Source organism: Amphibalanus amphitrite, unplaced genomic scaffold, assembly GCF_019059575.1.
Source record: "Amphibalanus amphitrite isolate SeventyFive unplaced genomic scaffold, NRLGWU_Aamphi_draft 000698F_arrow, whole genome shotgun sequence".
Lineage (NCBI taxonomy): Eukaryota > Metazoa > Arthropoda > Thecostraca > Balanomorpha > Balanidae > Amphibalanus > Amphibalanus amphitrite.
Genome location: NW_024882192.1, coordinates 105,217 through 125,268, shown reverse-complemented (window position 1 = coordinate 125,268; position 20,052 = coordinate 105,217). Strand labels below are relative to the sequence as shown.

General features: G+C 48.1%; 1 protein-coding gene and 1 long non-coding RNA gene across 4 annotated transcripts in view; both read left to right on the top strand.

Annotated features, from left to right (window-relative positions):
- LOC122364791 (potassium voltage-gated channel protein Shaw-like) overlaps positions 1 to 20,052 on the top strand; it is a 37,212-nt gene that overhangs the window by 12,747 nt on the left and 4,413 nt on the right. For all 3 annotated transcript variants that reach the window (XM_043335529.1, XM_043335528.1, XM_043335530.1), the window contains 5 exons: positions 1,371 to 1,550; positions 2,587 to 3,348; positions 6,671 to 6,836; positions 7,629 to 7,757; positions 9,044 to 9,201. In XM_043335529.1, the coding sequence (XP_043191464.1) occupies positions 1,371 to 1,550; positions 2,587 to 3,348; positions 6,671 to 6,836; positions 7,629 to 7,757; positions 9,044 to 9,201 (1,395 nt within the window). The remainder of the gene's footprint in view (positions 1 to 1,370; positions 1,551 to 2,586; positions 3,349 to 6,670; positions 6,837 to 7,628; positions 7,758 to 9,043; positions 9,202 to 20,052) is intronic.
- Positions 15,271 to 16,337, top strand: LOC122364792. Its single transcript, XR_006253634.1, has 3 exons — positions 15,271 to 15,751; positions 15,940 to 16,039; positions 16,288 to 16,337. It is a non-coding gene; the product is annotated as an uncharacterized LOC122364792 (long non-coding RNA).

Genomic DNA, 20,052 nt, shown 5'->3' with positions numbered 1-20,052 from the left:
AACCTGGAAAAGGAGACCGAAATAGCATACCTAATGCTTTTCGTGCACATACCTACCAATTATAAATACGGTGTTTCGTTATGTATGTACCAATGCAGAAAATATTTAATTTATTTGCGAGTTTATCTACCTTTTCTTTGTCGCTACTCACAAAAAAGGTGCTCAACCACAAACAGTACAATCAGCAATGTCAAGTAAGTCAAACATAGACGCGTTCCATCTCACAGGGCTTATGGAAGCAGCCTCGCCGGGCGAAGCGTTAGTCTTTGCGAAAACGTTCAATCTTCATTGGTAGTATATCCGTATTGCCTCGGGGAAAATCAATCGGACTCAAGCCGTCTTTGTTCCGTTGATATTGCTCTCAGGAATACAAACAAACGACCCACCGCTCCAATATAAATACAATCAGAGTGTCGTATCCGCCGTACGTATGAAGGCGCCACACATGATGCGCTGCCGATTAGGTCCAGTGCAGCTAATCGGCAGTCTCCCTCTGGGCTGTATCCTCGTGCGGGCTCTGTGGCGAGCTGCTCGCTCGGACGTGATCAGGATGGCGCCGGACGCTGCGACTCGGGCCGAGCGGCGCGGTGCAGTGCCGCCGGCCGAGCTGCCGGCTCCGCCGCCCCGGGCGCGGAGTCGTGTGGCGTAGGGCATACGGCACCGATCTAAGTCGTCAACTTAATATTTTTCTTTTATATAGCAGGCATGCTTTTTTAAACTCTGCTCTTAACCATTTAGAAAGGGCTGGCTATTTGAAAGGATGCTCGGCTATAAATAGTTACCACCTACACCTTAGTCAAATGTTACACCAACCATTCATTTAAGGGCTTTATTCAAGGTGTTCTATGGTGGGGTGTTCCCACTGTTCTTTACCGCCGGCCTAAATTGTCACCGAATGTAGACGGTTTGCCGGTCGGGTCTCCCCTCTGCGATTGGTGCCGCCATTCATTGAGGAGAGGGTCGTTTGGCGGCCGGGGCTGGCACCCGGCTCAGCAGTGGAGCATCGGCCGCCGCTGGGTGGGCTGTTACCAGGGCCAGAGCGGGGAGGGGAGAGGTGTGCGCGCTGCTGGGAACGGAGCTCAGCTCGACTGTCGGATTATACGGCTTGTCGGAGACTTTAGGTCTAAAATATCCTCAGCCGGAGGTTTTTCTGTTGGTGGTGCGCTGGATCTCGCCTTCAAAATTAAATGGAGGGGAGGTGTGCGGCCGCTGTTTCCTGGCTGTTTAAATATTTAAAGCTTTCAGCTATGCAGCATATGTATTTCCATCGCGTGGCTGCGGTATATTCAAAAACTTGCCCACTGCAGCGCTGACCACTCCAGTCTGGGGGCCGCCATTTGATGCTTACACTGCCCTGTCTGTACCCGAAGACGACGCTGGCCATTCTGGACAAGCTGGACCTGGACTCTGAGCGTCCCTCCGAGGAGGAGGTGGCCAGGAAGTTCGGCTTCGAGGAGGACTACCTCAGCGGCAACCTCTCCTGCTGGCAGAAGGTCAAGCCGAAAATATGGAGTCTCTTCGACGAGCCCTACTCCTGCTCCGCTGCCAAGGTGCGGCCAATCTGTTACTGTTTATAGCAATTCAGGGGACATTACAAACCAGGTTGACTAGATTGAGCGGATAGGAGTCTATGCAATTGGTATCACTGCTGTGCTATTGCTCTATGTCGCTCATTAAAACCCCATTTTGTCATTTGGAAATAATAAAAATAAAACGCTAAGCTTTTAAATCCGCTCTTTACTGTCACGTTGGCCATTTGAGACTCGTTAAATTCGGACCGTATTCGGCGCCTCCTGTTGAAGAGCAGCCGTTCTAATTGCGCGGATGCTTGGCTTTCCACTGGATGTGCAGTTAGCACTCGGCTCTCGCGGGATTCTCCGGCTAACGTGGTGCTGCGCAAAACGGGAGATGCAGCGCAGAAACCGCATTTGGCCGTTAAATATGCCGGGGGCAAGCAATGCCCGAGCTGTCAGTTACCTGTTCTGTGATTGGCAAGTGTTCATCTATTATAACTGGCTTTCATGGTGTTCAATTCGAGCGGTGGAAAGTAGCGGAAAGTCGGAATTTATATGTGCATTGAACGTTGAAATTTCAATGCTGCTCACCTGCGCTATATCTTGCCATCTTGCTTATCTAGAACGACATTTTAACAATTGTGTAAATGAGCATTATGCAGTACCGGTAGATATTTTTACCTTTTCAAGTTCAGCCCCCAATCCCACAAACATTTTGCATTTTCATGTTGCAAAACGTACGACTGCCGTGCCACATAAATTATTCGGTATCAATTCTACGGCCACAGGGGCGGTAATTTTATTCCTTCGTAAATCATGATAGTTCATGAATATCTGAAATTGGCCGGCCTCTGGGTGCCACCGAGCCAGAGCTATCGACTCTGCCGGTGGCTGCCGTCGGGTGGAGTTGTCTGCGGTGCGAGCTCACCGTAGAAATGGGCGGCCTTGGTCACTGGCTGCTATTCTTCCCTGTACTGCTGGTGCTTACCTACATTTAATTGAACTATTGGGTTGATTATTTGGGGTTCTACTTCGAGAGGTGCTTTACTGAGCAGATTCGTTGTGTCGGCAGGTGGTGGCTGTGATATCGGTGTTTTTCATTGTGGTCTCCATCCTGTCGTTCTGCCTGAAGACGCACCCCAACATGCGCGTGCCCGTGATCCGTAACGTCACCACCATGGACGGCAACCGGAGCGCCGTCTGGACGCTGGACAAGAGCCGCACCGACCCGCACCGCGCCTTCCTCTACGTCGAGCTCGCCTGCAACGTCTGGTTCACATTCGAGATCATCATCCGCTTCATCGTCAGTCCCGTCAAGCTCGACTTCATCAAGTCGCCGGTCAACATCATCGACTTCATCGCCACGCTCAGCTTCTACACGGACATGCTGACTGACTACCTACTGGTGAAGTTCCGCAGGGACCTCACCAACGCCGACATCCTAGAGTTTTTCAGCATCATCCGCATCCTGCGGCTCTTCAAGCTGACCCGGCACTCGCCCGGACTGAAGATCCTCATCCACACGTTCAAAGCCAGTGCCAAAGAGCTCACCCTCCTCGTCTTCTTCCTCATACTCGGCATCGTCATCTTCGCGTCGCTGGTCTACTACGCCGAGCGACTGCAGGCCAACCCGTACAACGACTTCAAGAGCATCCCGGAGGGCCTGTGGTGGGCCATCGTCACCATGACCACCGTCGGCTACGGCGACATGGTGCCCAAGACGTACGTGGGGATGCTGGTGGGCGCGCTGTGCGCCATCGCCGGCGTGCTCACCATCTCGCTGCCCGTGCCCGTCATCGTCTCCAACTTCTCCAACGTCTACTCCCACACACAGGTGAGCCTGAGGCGGGGGATTCTCCTCGGCTTAACGACGAGTGTAGGACGTAGGTCCAGGGTGGGGGATCCCGGGGGACTAACGAGCGGTGATCTAATGTTTGTTGATGTTGCCGTCGAAGGTCAGACATTTGTGTCGGTTTCATCTGATGCTGATCAGCTTGGTGTATTTCGAGAAACTGTTGCGTCTCGGGTTCGTCTGCTACAACGTCAGCTGGTAGTTAAAACTCTTCTGACTTTTCCTCTTGACCTGAACATTCATCCATGTGGCTAAGCAGTAAAATTAGCCTCTGAAAGCGGACGCTAATTGTGGGTTAGCTCTCGGAACACGTGCGGTAAACGTCCGTGGCCATTCTTTCCCGTCGGGTGGTCGGCTAATGGATTCCGACAACGGAGGCAGCCGGCGCGCTCTCAGACTATGTTTATCACCGGAGATGCTGCTGAGCGCTCACGGCTCCAACTGGTGTCCCCTCTCCACCCACCCCGCCCCTCCACCGCCCTGCTGCTCCGTTTACGTAGCGCTAACCGTTCGCAAAACACAGTCGTCCGCGGACAGATGCCGTACACACCTCACACGCACCCAATTCGACTCGGGAGTCACAGAAGCCGACTCGGAGAGTCGCAGAGGCTGACTCGTGGCAGCAGGGTCGACTCTGAGTCGCGGATGTCGCCGAGATGGATAGTGTGTCCCGGCTGATCGGATCAGTCGCAGTGCTGCTGTCAATATTTGCCGCAGCGGCCGGCCGGGAGAACTCTGGGGAGTCCACAGATGACCCGAATGTCACGCCACGGGGGACATGGGGAGGGGGGGAGGGGCTTGTTAGCGCGCCCCGGGGAGCGGGCAGTGTCATGCGGTTTCCACTCACCACTCAGGTAGAGGTCCGTGCCCGGCGTGCTGTGAGATGTGGCTACTCACGCCGGTTGAGCGGAAGCTCACTTACAGGGGTCATTACCGTATAGCTTTGAATTTAGCTAGGCAATCGCCAGCCGCTTGAGTGCTCCGAGACTATTTGTACTTACTACAAATTACAACCGGTGTATCTCAATATTTGTTCCTTTTAGACGTGCAAGAAGCGATCGGTCTTTCGCTTCAGAGAAACCTTACCCGTATGCCAAATATTTTTTTCCGGAGGTGGATGTAGTCTCTCAAAGTCTCAGAAAAATAATTGCTTCACGTTCAATTGGCCCATTTTATATTCATAATATTCAGATTGCATGAAAAGTTGACGTGAAACGTCACGCATCGATCTTTATCTGCAAAGTCGTCCAGCGCAAGGCTCTATAGAATAGTCCATGTCCAGGTCCAGCGCATATCTGCAATTTACGCGTATTTTTCCAATTCTGGCTCGCCGCAATCCCCGACAAACATCGCGCCTGGAGCACCAAACGGCAACAGAGTACAGCGGTGCCACGGTGGAAAGCCCCCATCCCCCTCCTAAGGCTGCCTGGGGAGGGGACGGGAATCGATCAGTCGGCCGGGTGACGAAACCCCATTTGTTTCAGAGAAAGTTTCCCCATTCAGAAGTAACTTCTTAATTGGGTGCGCGTGTGACGCCGGTAGAAGTCGAACCGGACTGTTCGAGATGCATCGTGATAGAGTTTATTTATTGGGACTAAATTTAAAACATTAAGATATCGGTGGGTGGCATGATGGCATCTGTTGTGTTGCTTACCGAACCTAAAAAATAGAAATTTTGCCAACAGAAAACAGCAGTCGCTAGGTACCCAGTACAATAAAAGCAAAAGAAGTATCAATGATTTTCACTGCGTGACTAGCTACCTAGATAAAGTAAACCATCAAAATTTATGTTTTACATTTGCGGCTTTGCTTAGCAACTCCTATATCCGTGGCTGGAATCATTTCAAACACGGCTATGACCTCTGCGCTGGCTTGCTTATGTTGCCAAAGCCGTGGTCGTTTCAGCGCTGCGACACGCCTCCCCCCCCCCCGTCTACCGACCAAAGCCCTTGGACCAAAGCGATGTTGAGGTTTTGCGAGGATAGTGCACTTAAAGATCTCAGTAACTACATTCAGAGACATGAACTAACAGAGATTTCCCGCACAACAACATCTTGTTGCCGACCATCAAATAATGACCCGCCGCCTGCCAGCTCGCTTAGCAACTTCTCGGCGATGAGTTTGCGCCCCAATCACAGGACAGGGTCCGCCTTGGTCGTCGGTCACCTTAGGTGATCGTTGCCTTCCATCGGTGACCGTCGGTAACCATCGCTTATCACCGGTAACGGCCGGTAACCGTCGGTGACTGTCACTGACCATCGCTAACCTTGGTGACCGTCGCCCGTCGGTAGCCTTGAGTGACCGTTGGTAGCCTTCAGTGACCGTTGGTAACCTTGGTGACCGTCGGTAGCCTTTAGTGACCGTCGCCGAATGTCGGTAACCTTGAGTAATCGTCGCTGACCGTCTCTAACCTTGAGTGACCGTCGCTGACCGCCGTTGCACGGCCGTCGGTGCCGGTACCGTGGGCCGACGATCTGTCTCCATCTGCGCTGCACGGCAGACAGCCCGGGCTACCTTACCGTCGGCCTGCGCCACCGGCCAGCCGCCCCAGCCCGGCCCTACCCGGCCCGGCTGAGAGTGCACCGTCTCCCCGTGCAGAGGTCGATGGTCGGAGGACCGCGACATTACGAACTTATATGGTAGAGTGGCACGATTGGGCCAGTATTGGGGATTCGGGAGTCGGTGAACTGTGTGAGATGCGCGTCCTTTCAGACAGAGCTGAAATCGGAGGATGTATGCGAATTCTGTGAACGACCCCGGACCCAGTCTCTGATGTATGCACGGACAGTTCCCTCCAAGATCATACTAAGCGCTGTTTTTAGTGTTTTACAGGAAAAGTAAGAGGGTTCTGAAGCCGTTGTGACACAAAATATCACTTGGCCGGTATTGCACTCGAAAGCAGCTAACGGTACAGGTGTTCCGCTTCCTACGCGGCTCTTGGAGCTGAGTCGACTGCTATACATATATCAGTTTCGATAAATTTTACACAAAGGATGTTCCTGCTGCGAACCCTTTGTACGTCGAAGAGTTCCATGAGGTTATAATATTAGTTTGTGGTTTTGTTGCAGTCTCGCAGGGTGCGGTCAGCCGTGTGGCAGTACCTATCCGGCAGTGACCATTGCACTGACATCCAGCTGCAGTGTAGTTACTCCTGTCTAACTTATTAGGTATTGCTGCGAGTGCGACCTGCGTCGTCTGACTCAGACCACTGTAACCCTGTCTGACATACTTCTGTGATAACCCGCTCCTGCTGACCTCAGGCCACTGATGTGACCCGTGTTTCACCACGCTCCGTCTGTCCCAGGCCCGCTCCAAGCTGCCCAAGAAGCGGCGGCGCGTCCTGCCCGTGGAGAACACGAGGCGCGGCCTGCGCCGGGACCAGCCGGGCATCCAGCGGCGCATGAACGTCATCAAACACCACCCACCGCCGCCGCCGGTAGCCGCCAAGGCCGCCCACGAGCTGCACACCTGTGAGGGCGCGCTCTTATCACCTCGTAACTGTCTTGCCTCATGCTCTGTGTTCCTTACCACGTTGCTGATTCTTGTCCTGCGGCCCTTGTCTCTGTTCTCTCCCGCTATCCGTCTCTAACTAGCTACCCTTCTTTGAATATGCGAATTCCTTGCTGCAAATCAGCTTAGGTCACGGATAGCAGTATTCCGTATTCATCGTCAGTTATGCTCTTTTGAATATATGGCCTGTTCTTAGCGCAAATAACTGTTATTTGTAGTATTTTCGTATTTTACTCATTAGTATCTATGACGCTAACATGCTCTGGAGTCGGGGAGGAACCCACGCCCACGCGAAGTGCGACCTTCCCCCGGAGTGTATCGATCCAGGGCTCTGATAGGCCCTCACGCCGCTCTCCGTGTCCCGTGGCTCGGCAGAGGGGTCATTAGCACGGGCCGAACACGGGTGTGGTGAGACCCGGTCCGGTTACCATTACCGACAGGTACGGACTGACGGACAGGTACGGACTGACGGACAGTGCGGCCTGTCTGGGCATACGGACTGGCGGACTGACGGACGGGCGTGCGAACGGACAGACGAGCCGACGGACAGACCGTTGACTGTCGAACTTTTGGCTGAAACAGCGATCCTGGACGAGCGAGAGTTAAGCACCGGTAAATGTGCCATCTGACTCGGACCCGCAGCTCCGGTGAACACGCTGACCTCTGACCTGACTCTGATCTGACTCTGACCTGACCTCTAACCGAGCCCAGGTGAACGGTGTGACATCTGACCTGACCCGTGTGCCCCGCAGCTCCGGTGAACGGTGCTCCCGGGGTGTCGGTGCCGTGCCGCGGACTCGGCGGCGGCCTCCGCTCCCCTCCAGTGCTGCAGGCGCGCCCTCCAGCCGGTGTCGACCTTATCCTGGCGGCCAACAAACCAGGTGGGTCCGGCTGCTCTGTCAGCAAACATCTGCCAAATTGAGTAGGTTGGATTGGTGTGGGACTGATTTTATCTAATCATCTACCGATATGCCGTGGACTGGAGCTCTGCGCGGCGTTGGAAGCTACTTCAAGTTGTCTGTCTTATTATCATATCCAATATCCATATTTCACCAACAGTTCTTCGTTCAATGTTTGAAGATAACAAAAGTACGACTCCATCCACTACATTCTCCTAACATCAGCTCAACTTTCCGGTTAATTTCATCTCTTTGTGGCGGCCTCAGGTCGTCTGACATCTGTAATTTCTCAGGAGACTCTCTGCTCGGACGATCGCAGCAACAGGCACCGCAATAAATTGTCCTGTCCGTTGTAGCGCGGGCCCGTGGCCGGTCGACCGGCCGCGGCGGCTCGGTTACAGCGCGCGACGTATGACAGATGGGGCCCGGCCGGTCGTAAACGGGAATCGTCAGCCGCCAAACGGAGCGACAACCAGCTGCCGGCCGAGCGGCGGTCGAATTGACCACCTGTTGGCGAAAACTAAGAGGAGACTGTGTTTGTGGTGGTACTCGGTGGAGCTGACGTCAGTCGACAGAAATATTTTCGTCATTGTGATATTTTCGGCGATGAAAATGTTTCTTCTCGAGTCGTGGAGAAATAAGCATTGAGCGGCGTTTAACCTCGTCAGTTTTCATCTTGATGGTAATTGGTAACCCAAATCAACATATTTGTTTACGGAGCGATTCTAGCTTGGGATTACCGTATTCTTAACCGTCACCGCTGAGACCCCGTGGCGTTTGTTTGTCTGGTCCGGCTCCGTTGCCCCAGCTGTTTGTCCCGTGGCGGCCGCGCGGTGCTTCTGACTGTCACCCCGTCTCCCTGTCTGGGAAGCGGGTAGTCGAGAGCCGGCCACGCCCGAACCCTGTAACTAACCGACGGCCTCCTCCGCAGTCGGGTCACAGACCGGCGGCGGCGCGCCCATTTTTAACGGCACGTGGGGGCGATAGGCACGTGGGTGGGAGCGATACCTAACTCTGAGTGAGCTAACATAGCAGTGGCAATGGCGAAATTTGGCGGCGTATTAGCGGATATTGATAGCGAAGTCTGCCAGCATCTGTTGTGGATGCAGCAAACATGATTACTCGGTCAATTGGATGTTTTGCTCGGTTTTTGGGTTTTTGCGTGTACCATTGATGTCTCGCTCTGCTCAGCTGCGGACATTCGGTAGCGACTAATCTAATGTGTCCCATTGTCTGACGCTTTGGTCGATGTTTGTCTCTTTTTCTAGGAACGATGGGCACCGGTGTGCGGCTGCTGGAGCGAGGGCCCACGGCAACAGTGGGGTCACAGACACTCCCGCAGGGGACGGTCGGTATCACACTAGGGGAGACGAGCTCAGCGCTCCTCACGGCACCGGTCGAACTGCAGTCCGCTCTCCTGGCAATGGTCAGTGTCACCGCCTCTGTCCGTGTCGTCCGTCCGCGGCCGATAGAGGGATGGATTTGAGATGTTTATTGGTGGTATGGGTGTTCGGCTGGGCGGATAATTACTAATTAGACAGACCACAAACCGCTTCCCTGTCAATTGGATGACGTGCATCACTGCTAAGGCCAATCAACTGATATAGGGACTCAAATTAGGAAGTCATCAATATTCATTACCCGCACATTTGTTGACGTAAACATCGTAATGGGATCACAGAAGCCCATCACTGCCTCATCCGTTTGCCGGTTTAGCAAAACTATTACTGACAGCTGCAAAATGGCTTCACAGCTCAGGGCTTCGTCGAAAAGAAACTACGACAAAGTTAAGATGGAGCTTTTCAGGGTACGTCAGGTCTTGTAGGCTGGCGATGAACCGAAGTGAAAACGGACATGACCCCTGAGAAAGATGCAGAAGTTATACTGACAGTCAGTTTTATTGTCGAATCTGCACTGGATAGCGACAGAATGCATTGAACACGACACGACAGTCATGCCCCGATGGGCGTTACAGCGACTGAAAGCGTGAGCGAGGTTCCGGAAAGCTTGAACGGGCGAAGGGGAGCACATACTGGTGATATAGTAGATGAGTGGGGTGGTGGGAACTGATGAGGTCAACCGGAGATGATGAGGTTAAACTTTAACCCGGCACCGCCTGGGCTATTTCTGTACCCACGACAGCCTGGGGGGGTCGGATCCGACCCCCCCCCTGTTATCTCGAGAACCAATGGTCGTATCGAGCCCCGCGAGGCGGCGTTCGAAAGGTCTCTACGAGACCTTCCCAAAGCACTCTTAAGATTTTAAGATTGAGGTCAACTTTCGGGTCAAGGTCAGGTCAAAGGTCAAATTCAGGGGTTTTGCATGATTAGGCTTACGGACAGCGGAATCGATAGCTGCTGCTCGAAACTCACCACAAATGACCTCAAAGACCTAATGAAGGTACCATGTGCGTATAGGGGTCATACTAAGTACGGGTCAAGGTCAGGTCAGGTCACGAAAGGTCATGGTTTTCACTTTCTGCTACATGGGCGTGCGACACATGTTTTATGGCTTATTTTTCACGCCAAATCGGATGGTAATGGTTATATGTGACCCCAAGTCACTGTGTTGGTGATAAGTGTGCATTGAAAGCATAAAAAATCGTTTATACCATACATAGGGTAAGGGCGGGTAAGAGTACGCGGGCGATAAGAGTACGCATCAGCTGTTTCGGTTGCTTAGCAACGCGGGTTTGTCGAGTTCATGAAGTGACATGAAGCCGCCAGTGCGTGCTTGTCACCAACGGAACGTGGGCGTTGAGCGACGCTGTTGAGTTTAAGGCGATGAATATTATTTTCGAGCGTTATGATATTATTATGGTATGGTACAATAATTTTGATACTTGGCAGTTGAGATAAGGTACATTTCCGTGATTGTCGTGGGAAACTTGTGAGGTTATCTGGGGAAATACTGTGCAGTGCAATATTCTGTTTGCGAAGTTTTGCACAACGTTTCGGGGTTGTTTTGTGCGCGAATTGCATGTACGGTAAGAGGACGCACTGTTCAGGAGGGTAAGAGTACGCAGAATTATACACTAAATCGAATATACAGAAATATAAAATTATTAATCTATCGCTCAGTGACGTTTGTTTTGTAGGTATATCATCAATGGAGCACTGTGATGCAGATGCGTACCCGAAATTCTTCCAAATACGAGTTATTCTCCCTTTTGATTGTGCATTTTTTTTAAGAAACACACGCCATGATTAGTTCCTGATTTATAGACTTGAAAGATTTATTTTATGTTTTTCTTTTTGGATACTAGAATTAACTTAAATGCCTTCTGAGTTTGAAGTTAAGCATTTGGACAGTACAAGCTGCATAGGTGTGTGTTCATATGCTTGCGTACTCTGCACCCGCCTGGCGTGCGTACTCTTACACACCCCATATGGTAAGAGTACGCAACTGCAGCGGTTCAGAAAATGTCAGTTTTAGACCACTTCCATTTACGCTAAAGGATCGTTGCCCCATGGGTTGATGGCTAATTCAATGAACTTTAATATTCCCTATTTGCGATTTCTTTCTTTCAAATATCAAACAAATGAGAGCAAGAAATCCACTAAGTGCGTAGTCTTATACGACTTCACCCTAACTAAACGAGGGCTAAGAAAAAAAGTCAATTTTTCAACTTTTTATTTTTGACATAAAAATGCACTTTTCTAGACGAGCTTTGTCCCAGAAATCTAGTGGTGCCATTTGTTTTCACATGCGATGTTCAGAAGTGCCTCTAATTCGCGAAAATGCTTATGACGTCACCATGCCCTATGCATGTTGGGGCTATTTTTTAAAATTTGGGGTCAAAAATCAAGATAGAAAGTTGAAATTTGGGACATCTTATGTTGTAATAGAGCTCTATAATATATATTCCGGTTTTTTGGAAATTCTCAAAATTTTGGATTTTATTAGCTGTTATCCAAAAAATATAGTTTTTGAATTTTTAGGGGTCAAAAACGCATTTTATGGAAAATCCGAGATAGCCATTTTAAAGAACTCGTTGAGCTGCGTCTTTTCGCGTCCTTAATTTGCAATTTGCTTAAAACCTCGATTTTTGGCGATTTTTAAACATTTACCACTTTTTGACTGAAAACGCCATGAAGTTACATCACTAAAATCGATATATCTAAAAAAAATGAAAAAAATCTTAAAAATTGCACAGGAGACGTCAAATTGATGGGGGAGAAGGTATGCCAAGTTTCAAGTTGATAGCGCAAGTGGATCATGAGTTATTTAAGAAAAACGTAGGGGGGTCGGATCCGACCCCCCCCCCCCAGGCGGTCGCGGGTTAAAGGGAGGTTATGGGATGTCGTGTAGATTATCCCAGTGTCGAAGAATTCGTAGGACAATGGAAAAATGATGGGATGACGGAAAGATTATGAGTTATTGGAGAGCTGATGACCCTGGTCTTGGGGGATGATCTCGGTGTCGGGGAGGTGATAAGAATGTCGGGGAGATGACCCCGTTGTCTGGGGAATGTGTGTGTGAGTGTGGGAGGATGGGGTGACGGGGATATTATTTCTGTGCCGGGTAACCGGGTGATATAACTGGGAGCCGAGTGGTATGACTAGGGGGCCGAGCGGCGGCCGGCGGCGGTCGATATTACCGGGCGCCGGCCGCCGACCGTCCAGATGGCGGCCGGCATTTTTCAATAGTGTCCGACGTGCCGGGCCGGACCGATGGCCGCGAGGCGTGACCGGCCGCTGATGAGGCCGACGGCGCCATGGCCGGCCGTGCAGGACCGCGGACGGTGCAGGGCGGTGGTAGGGAGAGGCCGACGGCGCCATGGCCGGCCGTGCAGGGCTGCGGACGGTGCGGGGCGCCGGGGCGGTGGTAGGGAGAGGCCGGGCGCCATGGCCGGCCGGGCAGGGCTGCGGACGGTGGCAGGGGAGGCCGGGCGCCATGGCCGGCCGCGCAGAGCGGCTGGAGTGGCGGTGGAGGGGAGCGGTATTGGCCGGAGGTGGACGGTGCTCGGTCCATGCCGCCCACCGCCAGATGTATCCGCTGGGTGAGATGAGCTATAGTTCGTTTTTCTTAAGTTCGACCCTCACTGTAATCGTCTCTTTGAACACAGCACGAGAATCGCTGGCTGAATTACTGAGAAAACTGGCTAGCGCACATTGATTTCACAGACGATTAATTTTACTCAAAATTATTTCTCCCTGGCTCTTATTTTCCAGACTGCTAGCTCGTAGTTGCCTTTATATACAACCCCACAGGGATAGACGTCTTGTCAGAAATTATAAATGAACTGACCAATAGATCGCACGGCGTTTAACAGAACGGTATATCATCGGTGTTAAAAATCTTATTTGGAAAATATTATTCATGTCTCCAGTACAATGTGCGCTAACCAGTTTTCTAAGTAATTCAGATAGCAATTCTCGTGCTATGTTCAAAAAGATGTTTACAGTGAGGGTCGAACTTAGAAAAAAACGAACTATATACCTGTCAGCTGTCCGCACATTAAAGGGACCCTCCCACCTTCAAAAAAGTTAATGAATTGGCATAAAAGTGATGTAGCGTGAATCACAAAGAGCGAAAATGAACATCTACCAAATTTTACCGGAAAATATTCACCCGTTTTCAAGATATAAGACTTTTATTTTTGTTTACTTTTTGGGAAATCCGCTGTTTCTATGACGTCACATAAAGGTTTTCTTTACGTCGGCATTTGGAAGCAATAGTTTGGTATCAAAGTGCGACAAATATTGCGCGAATGATGCGTTTATCTTATCAAGGTCAATATATGATGGCCAATAAAGGGTTCCAGGACAATTCTTATGGCATTTCTTCGTAACGCAATTCTTCGTCTGCAAATCTTCGTCAGGGCATTTATTCGTACCTATCGCATTACTTTGTCTCGCAACAGGGTATATGAAAATCGGCTCGCATTTCTTCAACGCAAATATATGCAAGAGTAAGCACTGAGGGACAAATAAATGCACCGACGAAGATTTGTAGACGAAGAAATGCGGACGAAAAATTGTGCTACGAAGAAATGTCATGCGAGGATTCGTTCGGGTACCATGACATTTATGTGATTTCAAAGTCAAGGTTCACAGCTGATCTGCTAAATCAAGCCAAGAATCCAAACTATCAAAAAACTATAAATATTTGTTTGTCTGTCACAGAGGTCTCAAGCAATATAAGGTTGACATATGTTGAATCAAAAATCTACTGCCACAACTCACATCTCCTGCCTTAGTTTATCATTGTTGTTTTAACTTGCTTTCAAGAGAAACAGAAGCCAGTATCTGATATCACTTCAGATGATTGTTTCAAGATCTGAGTTCAAATGGAAATAAAAGCAAGATCAAGATGAAACAGGGATTATTGCTGTTAAAGTAGTTTGGCCATGATACAACAAGCACATAAATCATTAGCCAAATCAAATACTGGTTGGTTTGTCAAGATGTTTGTTGTCTGTCGTCTGTCGAGCTGCTATGAACACTGAACGCTCTCACTCTTGCTTTAAAGAGAGTAGTTTAAGTTGAATGGTAGTGAGCTGTAATTAGACAAAGCAGCTATTCAGTGCTCACATCAAGCCAGGCTAGGAAATGGCATCAACTGTGGTGGGAGGAAGCAGGTTCGGCAGCCCTATGTTGTAAACTTCTGTTATGTCTTGTGTTTGATCAACTGATGTTTTCTGCTCTGTTTTGTGCAGTGATGCATATTTACGTCTGGACAACGAGTTGCGTTGGAGAGGCCGGAAATAGTGGCGATTTCAGGACCGCAAGAATGGACCGTCATTGGAATGATTCTTTTTTAAACCGTGCACTGTTTTCGGCCGGAATTTAATAGTTACTACAAAATATTTTGTAATTACGTTTCCACCAAGAATGAATGCCATCAGGGCTAAATTTTTAATACTATTTCATTTTGTCAAGAAGCATATAGTGCTGTTATATTGCAGTTTTAGCGCGTTTGTTACAAAATATGAAGCGAATAAGCGTCAGTGTAATTCATCAACAGTGCCAGAAGTTAACTTGAGGGAAAGCTATGCCAATTGCTCTTGTCCATCCACTAAAATTTATTAAATATTTTACTTTGTGTATTCCAAAAGGAGAGGGAACTATTTCATTTGTGCCTTCATGTCAGAATTGAAGGTGGATCATTAAATTTTCAACGCAGTTTACAAACAAGCATTTGGTCTTTCTTGTTTATAAGCAGTGGCTAAGAAAAGGTTGATCAATCCTGAAGTTCAGTCATCGTACCTCAACTTGGCAGCAAGATCCCCCAAGGACAGAGGATATATTGTATACATGTCCTGTAAATCAAAACAAACAAGCATTTGGTCTTTCTCGTATATAAGCAGTGGCTAAGAAAAGGTTGATCAATCCTGAAGTTCAGTCATCATACCTCAACTTGGCAGCAAGATCCCCCAAGGACAGAGGATATATTGTAAACCTGTCCTGTTAATCAAAACATTTTTTGTGCCTTCAAAGGCTTAAGTTATCTGTGGTGCATGTTCGGAGTTAGGCTATATGGCCGTCTTTGTTGTATGTTTATGTGGTGTAAGCGCGCCATTTCCATTTTGTCATTTTATGTTCCTTATGTAGTCCACGTTTACCATTCTGCTGATTTCCTATTTTCTTCCTTGGTTTCGCAGCCTTGGCACATTGCTCGCTCGGTCCCTCTGACCTGTCGAGGTCACCGGCCGACCGTAGCCTGGGGCAGGGCCCAGGAATGTAGCTGCGCCGTCGCGACCGCAGGGTCAGAAAAGTAGTAACTGGAAACTGTGATATTTGACTCGTTAATGTGTATGTTATGCCCAATAATGTGCTCAGGATTGTAAAATGTATTGTTTGATGCGAGTAGGGATCTCCTGGACATTTAAGTTGCGAATATGATAGCTGACGCGGATGAACATTTCTGAATATGGGCGGTGCCCGGCGCCCCGGCGCTGGTCGGGGGCGCGGCGCGGGTCAGTTGAGCCCCGTTGAGGCTGGTGGTATGTGGTGGTGTCTGCGCCAGAGCCGGTGAGTCGCACAGGAAAAATGACTGTTAACTCGTAATATTTATGGAATATGTAACCGTAATTAGGGCGAATATTTACTGTGTATGAAACCAGTATTGAATGTTATGTGAATTGCCTGCAGATATTTATTACCGGTCATTTATATGTGGATAAATAAGGTGAAGGCTGACACTCGTCTCGGATTTATAGCCATTTACCAAGACCGTGAGGCTGGTCGTCTAATGTGCCTCTGGAGACGTGTGCCTCTGGTTTCGTTAGCCGATAAGCGACTCAGGGAGCACATTTGTCGGTACGTAACTAAATGTCGCGGTAGCACAATCATGTAATCAAGTGCTTTCGATATAATTATACTGTTTCGTATATGCATATTCAAGTGCATGAATGGACGCGTAGCAATGTACCTGGTTGCCTTTATCAAGTTATTTATTTATGCGTGTGTTATGTTCCCCTCGCCTGTCCCTTTTATTTCCGTCACGTTTGTTTGCGCTCGTTTATGTTTATTTGTGCAATGCTTAACTTAGGGCCGTTGTTTTACAGCAACGATTGCGTGCGGAGGGCCACACGGTCCAATACACCGATCCGTGACGACATCCGAGTTTCGAACTGAGTCTGGTCGGCGGCTACATGTGGAGATTGAATATAACTGTGACCCTGTGCTTGTTTGTATACTTACGGTCAAACAGGGAACAGCACATTCACATAACATACTCACCTAGCACCTAACTCATAGCTGTACCCTGCAGGATCTGTACTTGTTCATGTCTCGAGCATTAACAAAGCACTAAATTGTAGCTTAGTAATCATTTCCCACATTTTCTGAGCATCTAACATAACATACAGCAGAGCAGAGCAGCTTCAGAGAAGAAACACTTTAAATGCACAGACTCACACCAGCCACCCAATGAGCCAGTTCCTCAGTTGACTGTTTCCCTGGACACAGCTTGGCAATGTGAGCTAACTTTTGGCAAGTTGAAGGTTAGCAGGTAAGATTGAGTTAGGGTGAGTACCTACCTACCTATAACTGGGTGCTACTGCCATGCAGGTCTTGGGTAGGCTGCAAATATGTGTGATGATTGAGGTTAGGTCAGCTGTCAGGTTAGTCAGGTTCAGGAATCAGGTATGCTCATTGCTCAGGTCACATTTTTATGGACATTTGGCAAATTAAAAAACTAACAATCTGATCTAAGCTAGCCCAACTAAACATACACAACTACTGACTATAGGAACTGAGCACCTACCTACTTGTGCCTACATCTCATACCATGTCGAAGTAGAGTTCCTTGGTGGAAGATTACCCTCAGTACTTTTTATCCCAGCCCTGTGAAGAAAACTAATACTTCTAAGCTCTGAGTCACTGCTGGCCATCCACAGGAAGAAACGCTGAGACTGAGAGCTTTGCCATTGTATATTGGACCAATAATGACTATCACGAATGACTATGAACACATAATATGATCACATCGTTGCATGGATTGTCACATTGACAATTTTACTACAATCCTTTTTTCAAGAAATATAGCGATGATGATTAACATCAAAATCAACATAAAGTGGATTTAGTGATCCAAGCTTTCTCCTCCAGTAGTAATGGAATGATCGCATGTTTCATTTTCCAGACACTGAGTACCTACCTGATGCACATTACAATCTGCATAGCATCTAAGCATAGTAAAACTGCCCAAGTTCATTCATTCTAGATTTTAACTTGATAGTTAGCACTAATTTATCTTGCTGTTGTAAGTTATCATTCAATATTCATACCAATAGGTACATCAATATGCGCTCATCAGTCAACATTTTCTGGCATGATCCTGATCAGCGTGCTCTTCAGTATTGCTCCAATGTCTGCAATATTACAGCTAGTTTTTGGACAATAAGCTCTTTTAATTTTACTTTTTCTTGCTGATATATGAGCCCGATCAACTTGCGTTTATCAACCAAAATTTCATAACTGAACTTGTTCAACTTGATATTGATATCAATATTGCTCAGTAGTCACCTAGTCAGGACCTCTGTCAGCCTCTTGGATACTTCAGATTGTTTTCAGTCGACATGCTTCTTAAATATGATATAAGTCAATCTTAAGGGACTCAAAACATCCAACAAAACGACGTACAAGAGCAAGAAAACCACCAGATAAACTAAAAAATGGCCTTGGAACAGAGCCAAGTGGTGCTCCATTTGTTTGTTTACAATGATTGTAGTGCTGATGTATTTTTAGGACTCTGAACGTCGGCTTATAAAAAATGAAACGTTTTTACAAAAGTTGTAAGGCAAGTAATATTTATCTGAAAGAACTAAAATATTCAAAAGCCAAACACTATGAAATACATGAATCGGAACGAAAAAGTAACCCAAAAATCCAGCCTAATCACCGGCTCCTAAAACTGCAACACAATCAGCACTTTTCCCCGCAACTCGTTGTCCAGACGTAAATATGCTGCAGTGATAGTAGGGGTGCAGTTAGTTTTTTACATCTTAGTTTTTGTTTAGGCGTTTTTAGACGTTCTTCGGCGCACTGTTGTTGAAGTTATACAGGCCTATTTTACAGCTATTTTCGACTAGCAAAACTGCTGCAATTTTCAGAACATTTTTTGCAATTGACATTTTGATGGAATTGGAATGCATTAAAAGATGTTTATTCTTTAATCTTGAATGCCAATATAATTACAAGGTGAATTGAGCGACTCTCGTATCGAAATATTACGAATCAATGAAAATAACAGTTCTCTATATACCGTGGATAATAACAGTAACCGACAGAAAATAGGTAGTTAGTTACCGCGATTGTATAACATAATACTGGATATTCCGCGTAAAATTGACAGGAATATCACAAGAATAATAGTTTAAACAAATATTGAAATAACTGAAAGCTCACTTAGCTAACGCTAAGTGGTCAGCTCACGCTTTTTTAAATGCTTACCATACCATACCATCTGAAAATAATGAACTTGAACCTCGAAACGCGAGTTCTCCGGTTTCAGTCTCAGCTTGTGGGGTACTTGGATACATTCATTATCAGTGAATCAAATGAAAATTGTCCGGGACATCATACTGTGATTATATGAACCCGTTAATATGAATAAAATCTAGTCATTGGCCAAACGTAACGGCCACTGACCGTAGGTTAACGACCATGAAATTTAGCGAAATGAAGTGTAGGTTCAAGCAGTTTTAATAATGCTAGTGCGTTGAGTTGAATAGTGATGTAAATGTGGTCACAGCCTACAAACACGATAACAAATATCGATTGCGCTTCGCTCAACCAGAGCCATGCTCGTTCTTGCTCATGAAACCATGCATCCCCATGAAATGAAAAGTCTGAACGAATGCATTCAGGTGAAATCACCTTACCTCTGAATCACCTTATATTGAGATCCGTTTCTTAACAGTAACACAAACGCGGCCCATCAATTTGTCAGTACTAAGGCAACAGCTTCTGACAACGCATCAAATGGCCAACTCTTGACACTATCAACTAATACGATAACGGCAATAAAATTGCATTGCAAAATACAAATAAAATTGCACAATTTTCAAGCGCAGCTTGAAACCAAGTGCGACCAGTTAGTGTCATTTTCACAACCAAGTGCGACCAGTTAGTGTCATTTTCACAACCAAGTGCGACCAGTTAGTGTCTCGACTCTCGAGACACATTCCAACTGCATAGGTACCGCAGTAACCCATTAGGAGCGAAAGGAAACACATGACTAGTGTACGACCAGCGTTCTGTCAGCGTACGACGCATAAAGCAAACTGCTCAAACAACTACGATCCCGAACAACACAACACAGAGCTCAGAAACGAATGGTTTACAAAAGTCTACGACTGGCGACATCGAAACAGTACGTTCATCGGGACTAGTCACATGACTCGACTCGCTCAACCCAGCTGGGTTATGGGTACTAATTGCGCTTCAAATTGACCTCTGACAGCCATTTACGCTAGTTTGATGTATAAAACTGTAGGTACATTGAAACTCAAGCGGCAGCACATAGATCTCCATCAAGGTGGTTATATACAACAGAGCACCTCGCTAAAACGAGCGCGAGCCGCACTGTTACACTGACAGTTAACACTGAGCCGCGAGTCGTGACAGTTGCACTGCGCCATATGCACGCAGATGTCGCACTCACGGCACCGTTGCAGGCACTTCGCTGCGGGTGGACACGCGCGGTGCAGTAACAAGCTCCACGGTGTGCGGCTCACCGGAGGGATTACCAGTCTCCGACCGGACACTGGACAGTCCAGGCGGGAAGTGCGGTGTCTTCAATCATGACCGCCGTCCCCGTCTCCGCG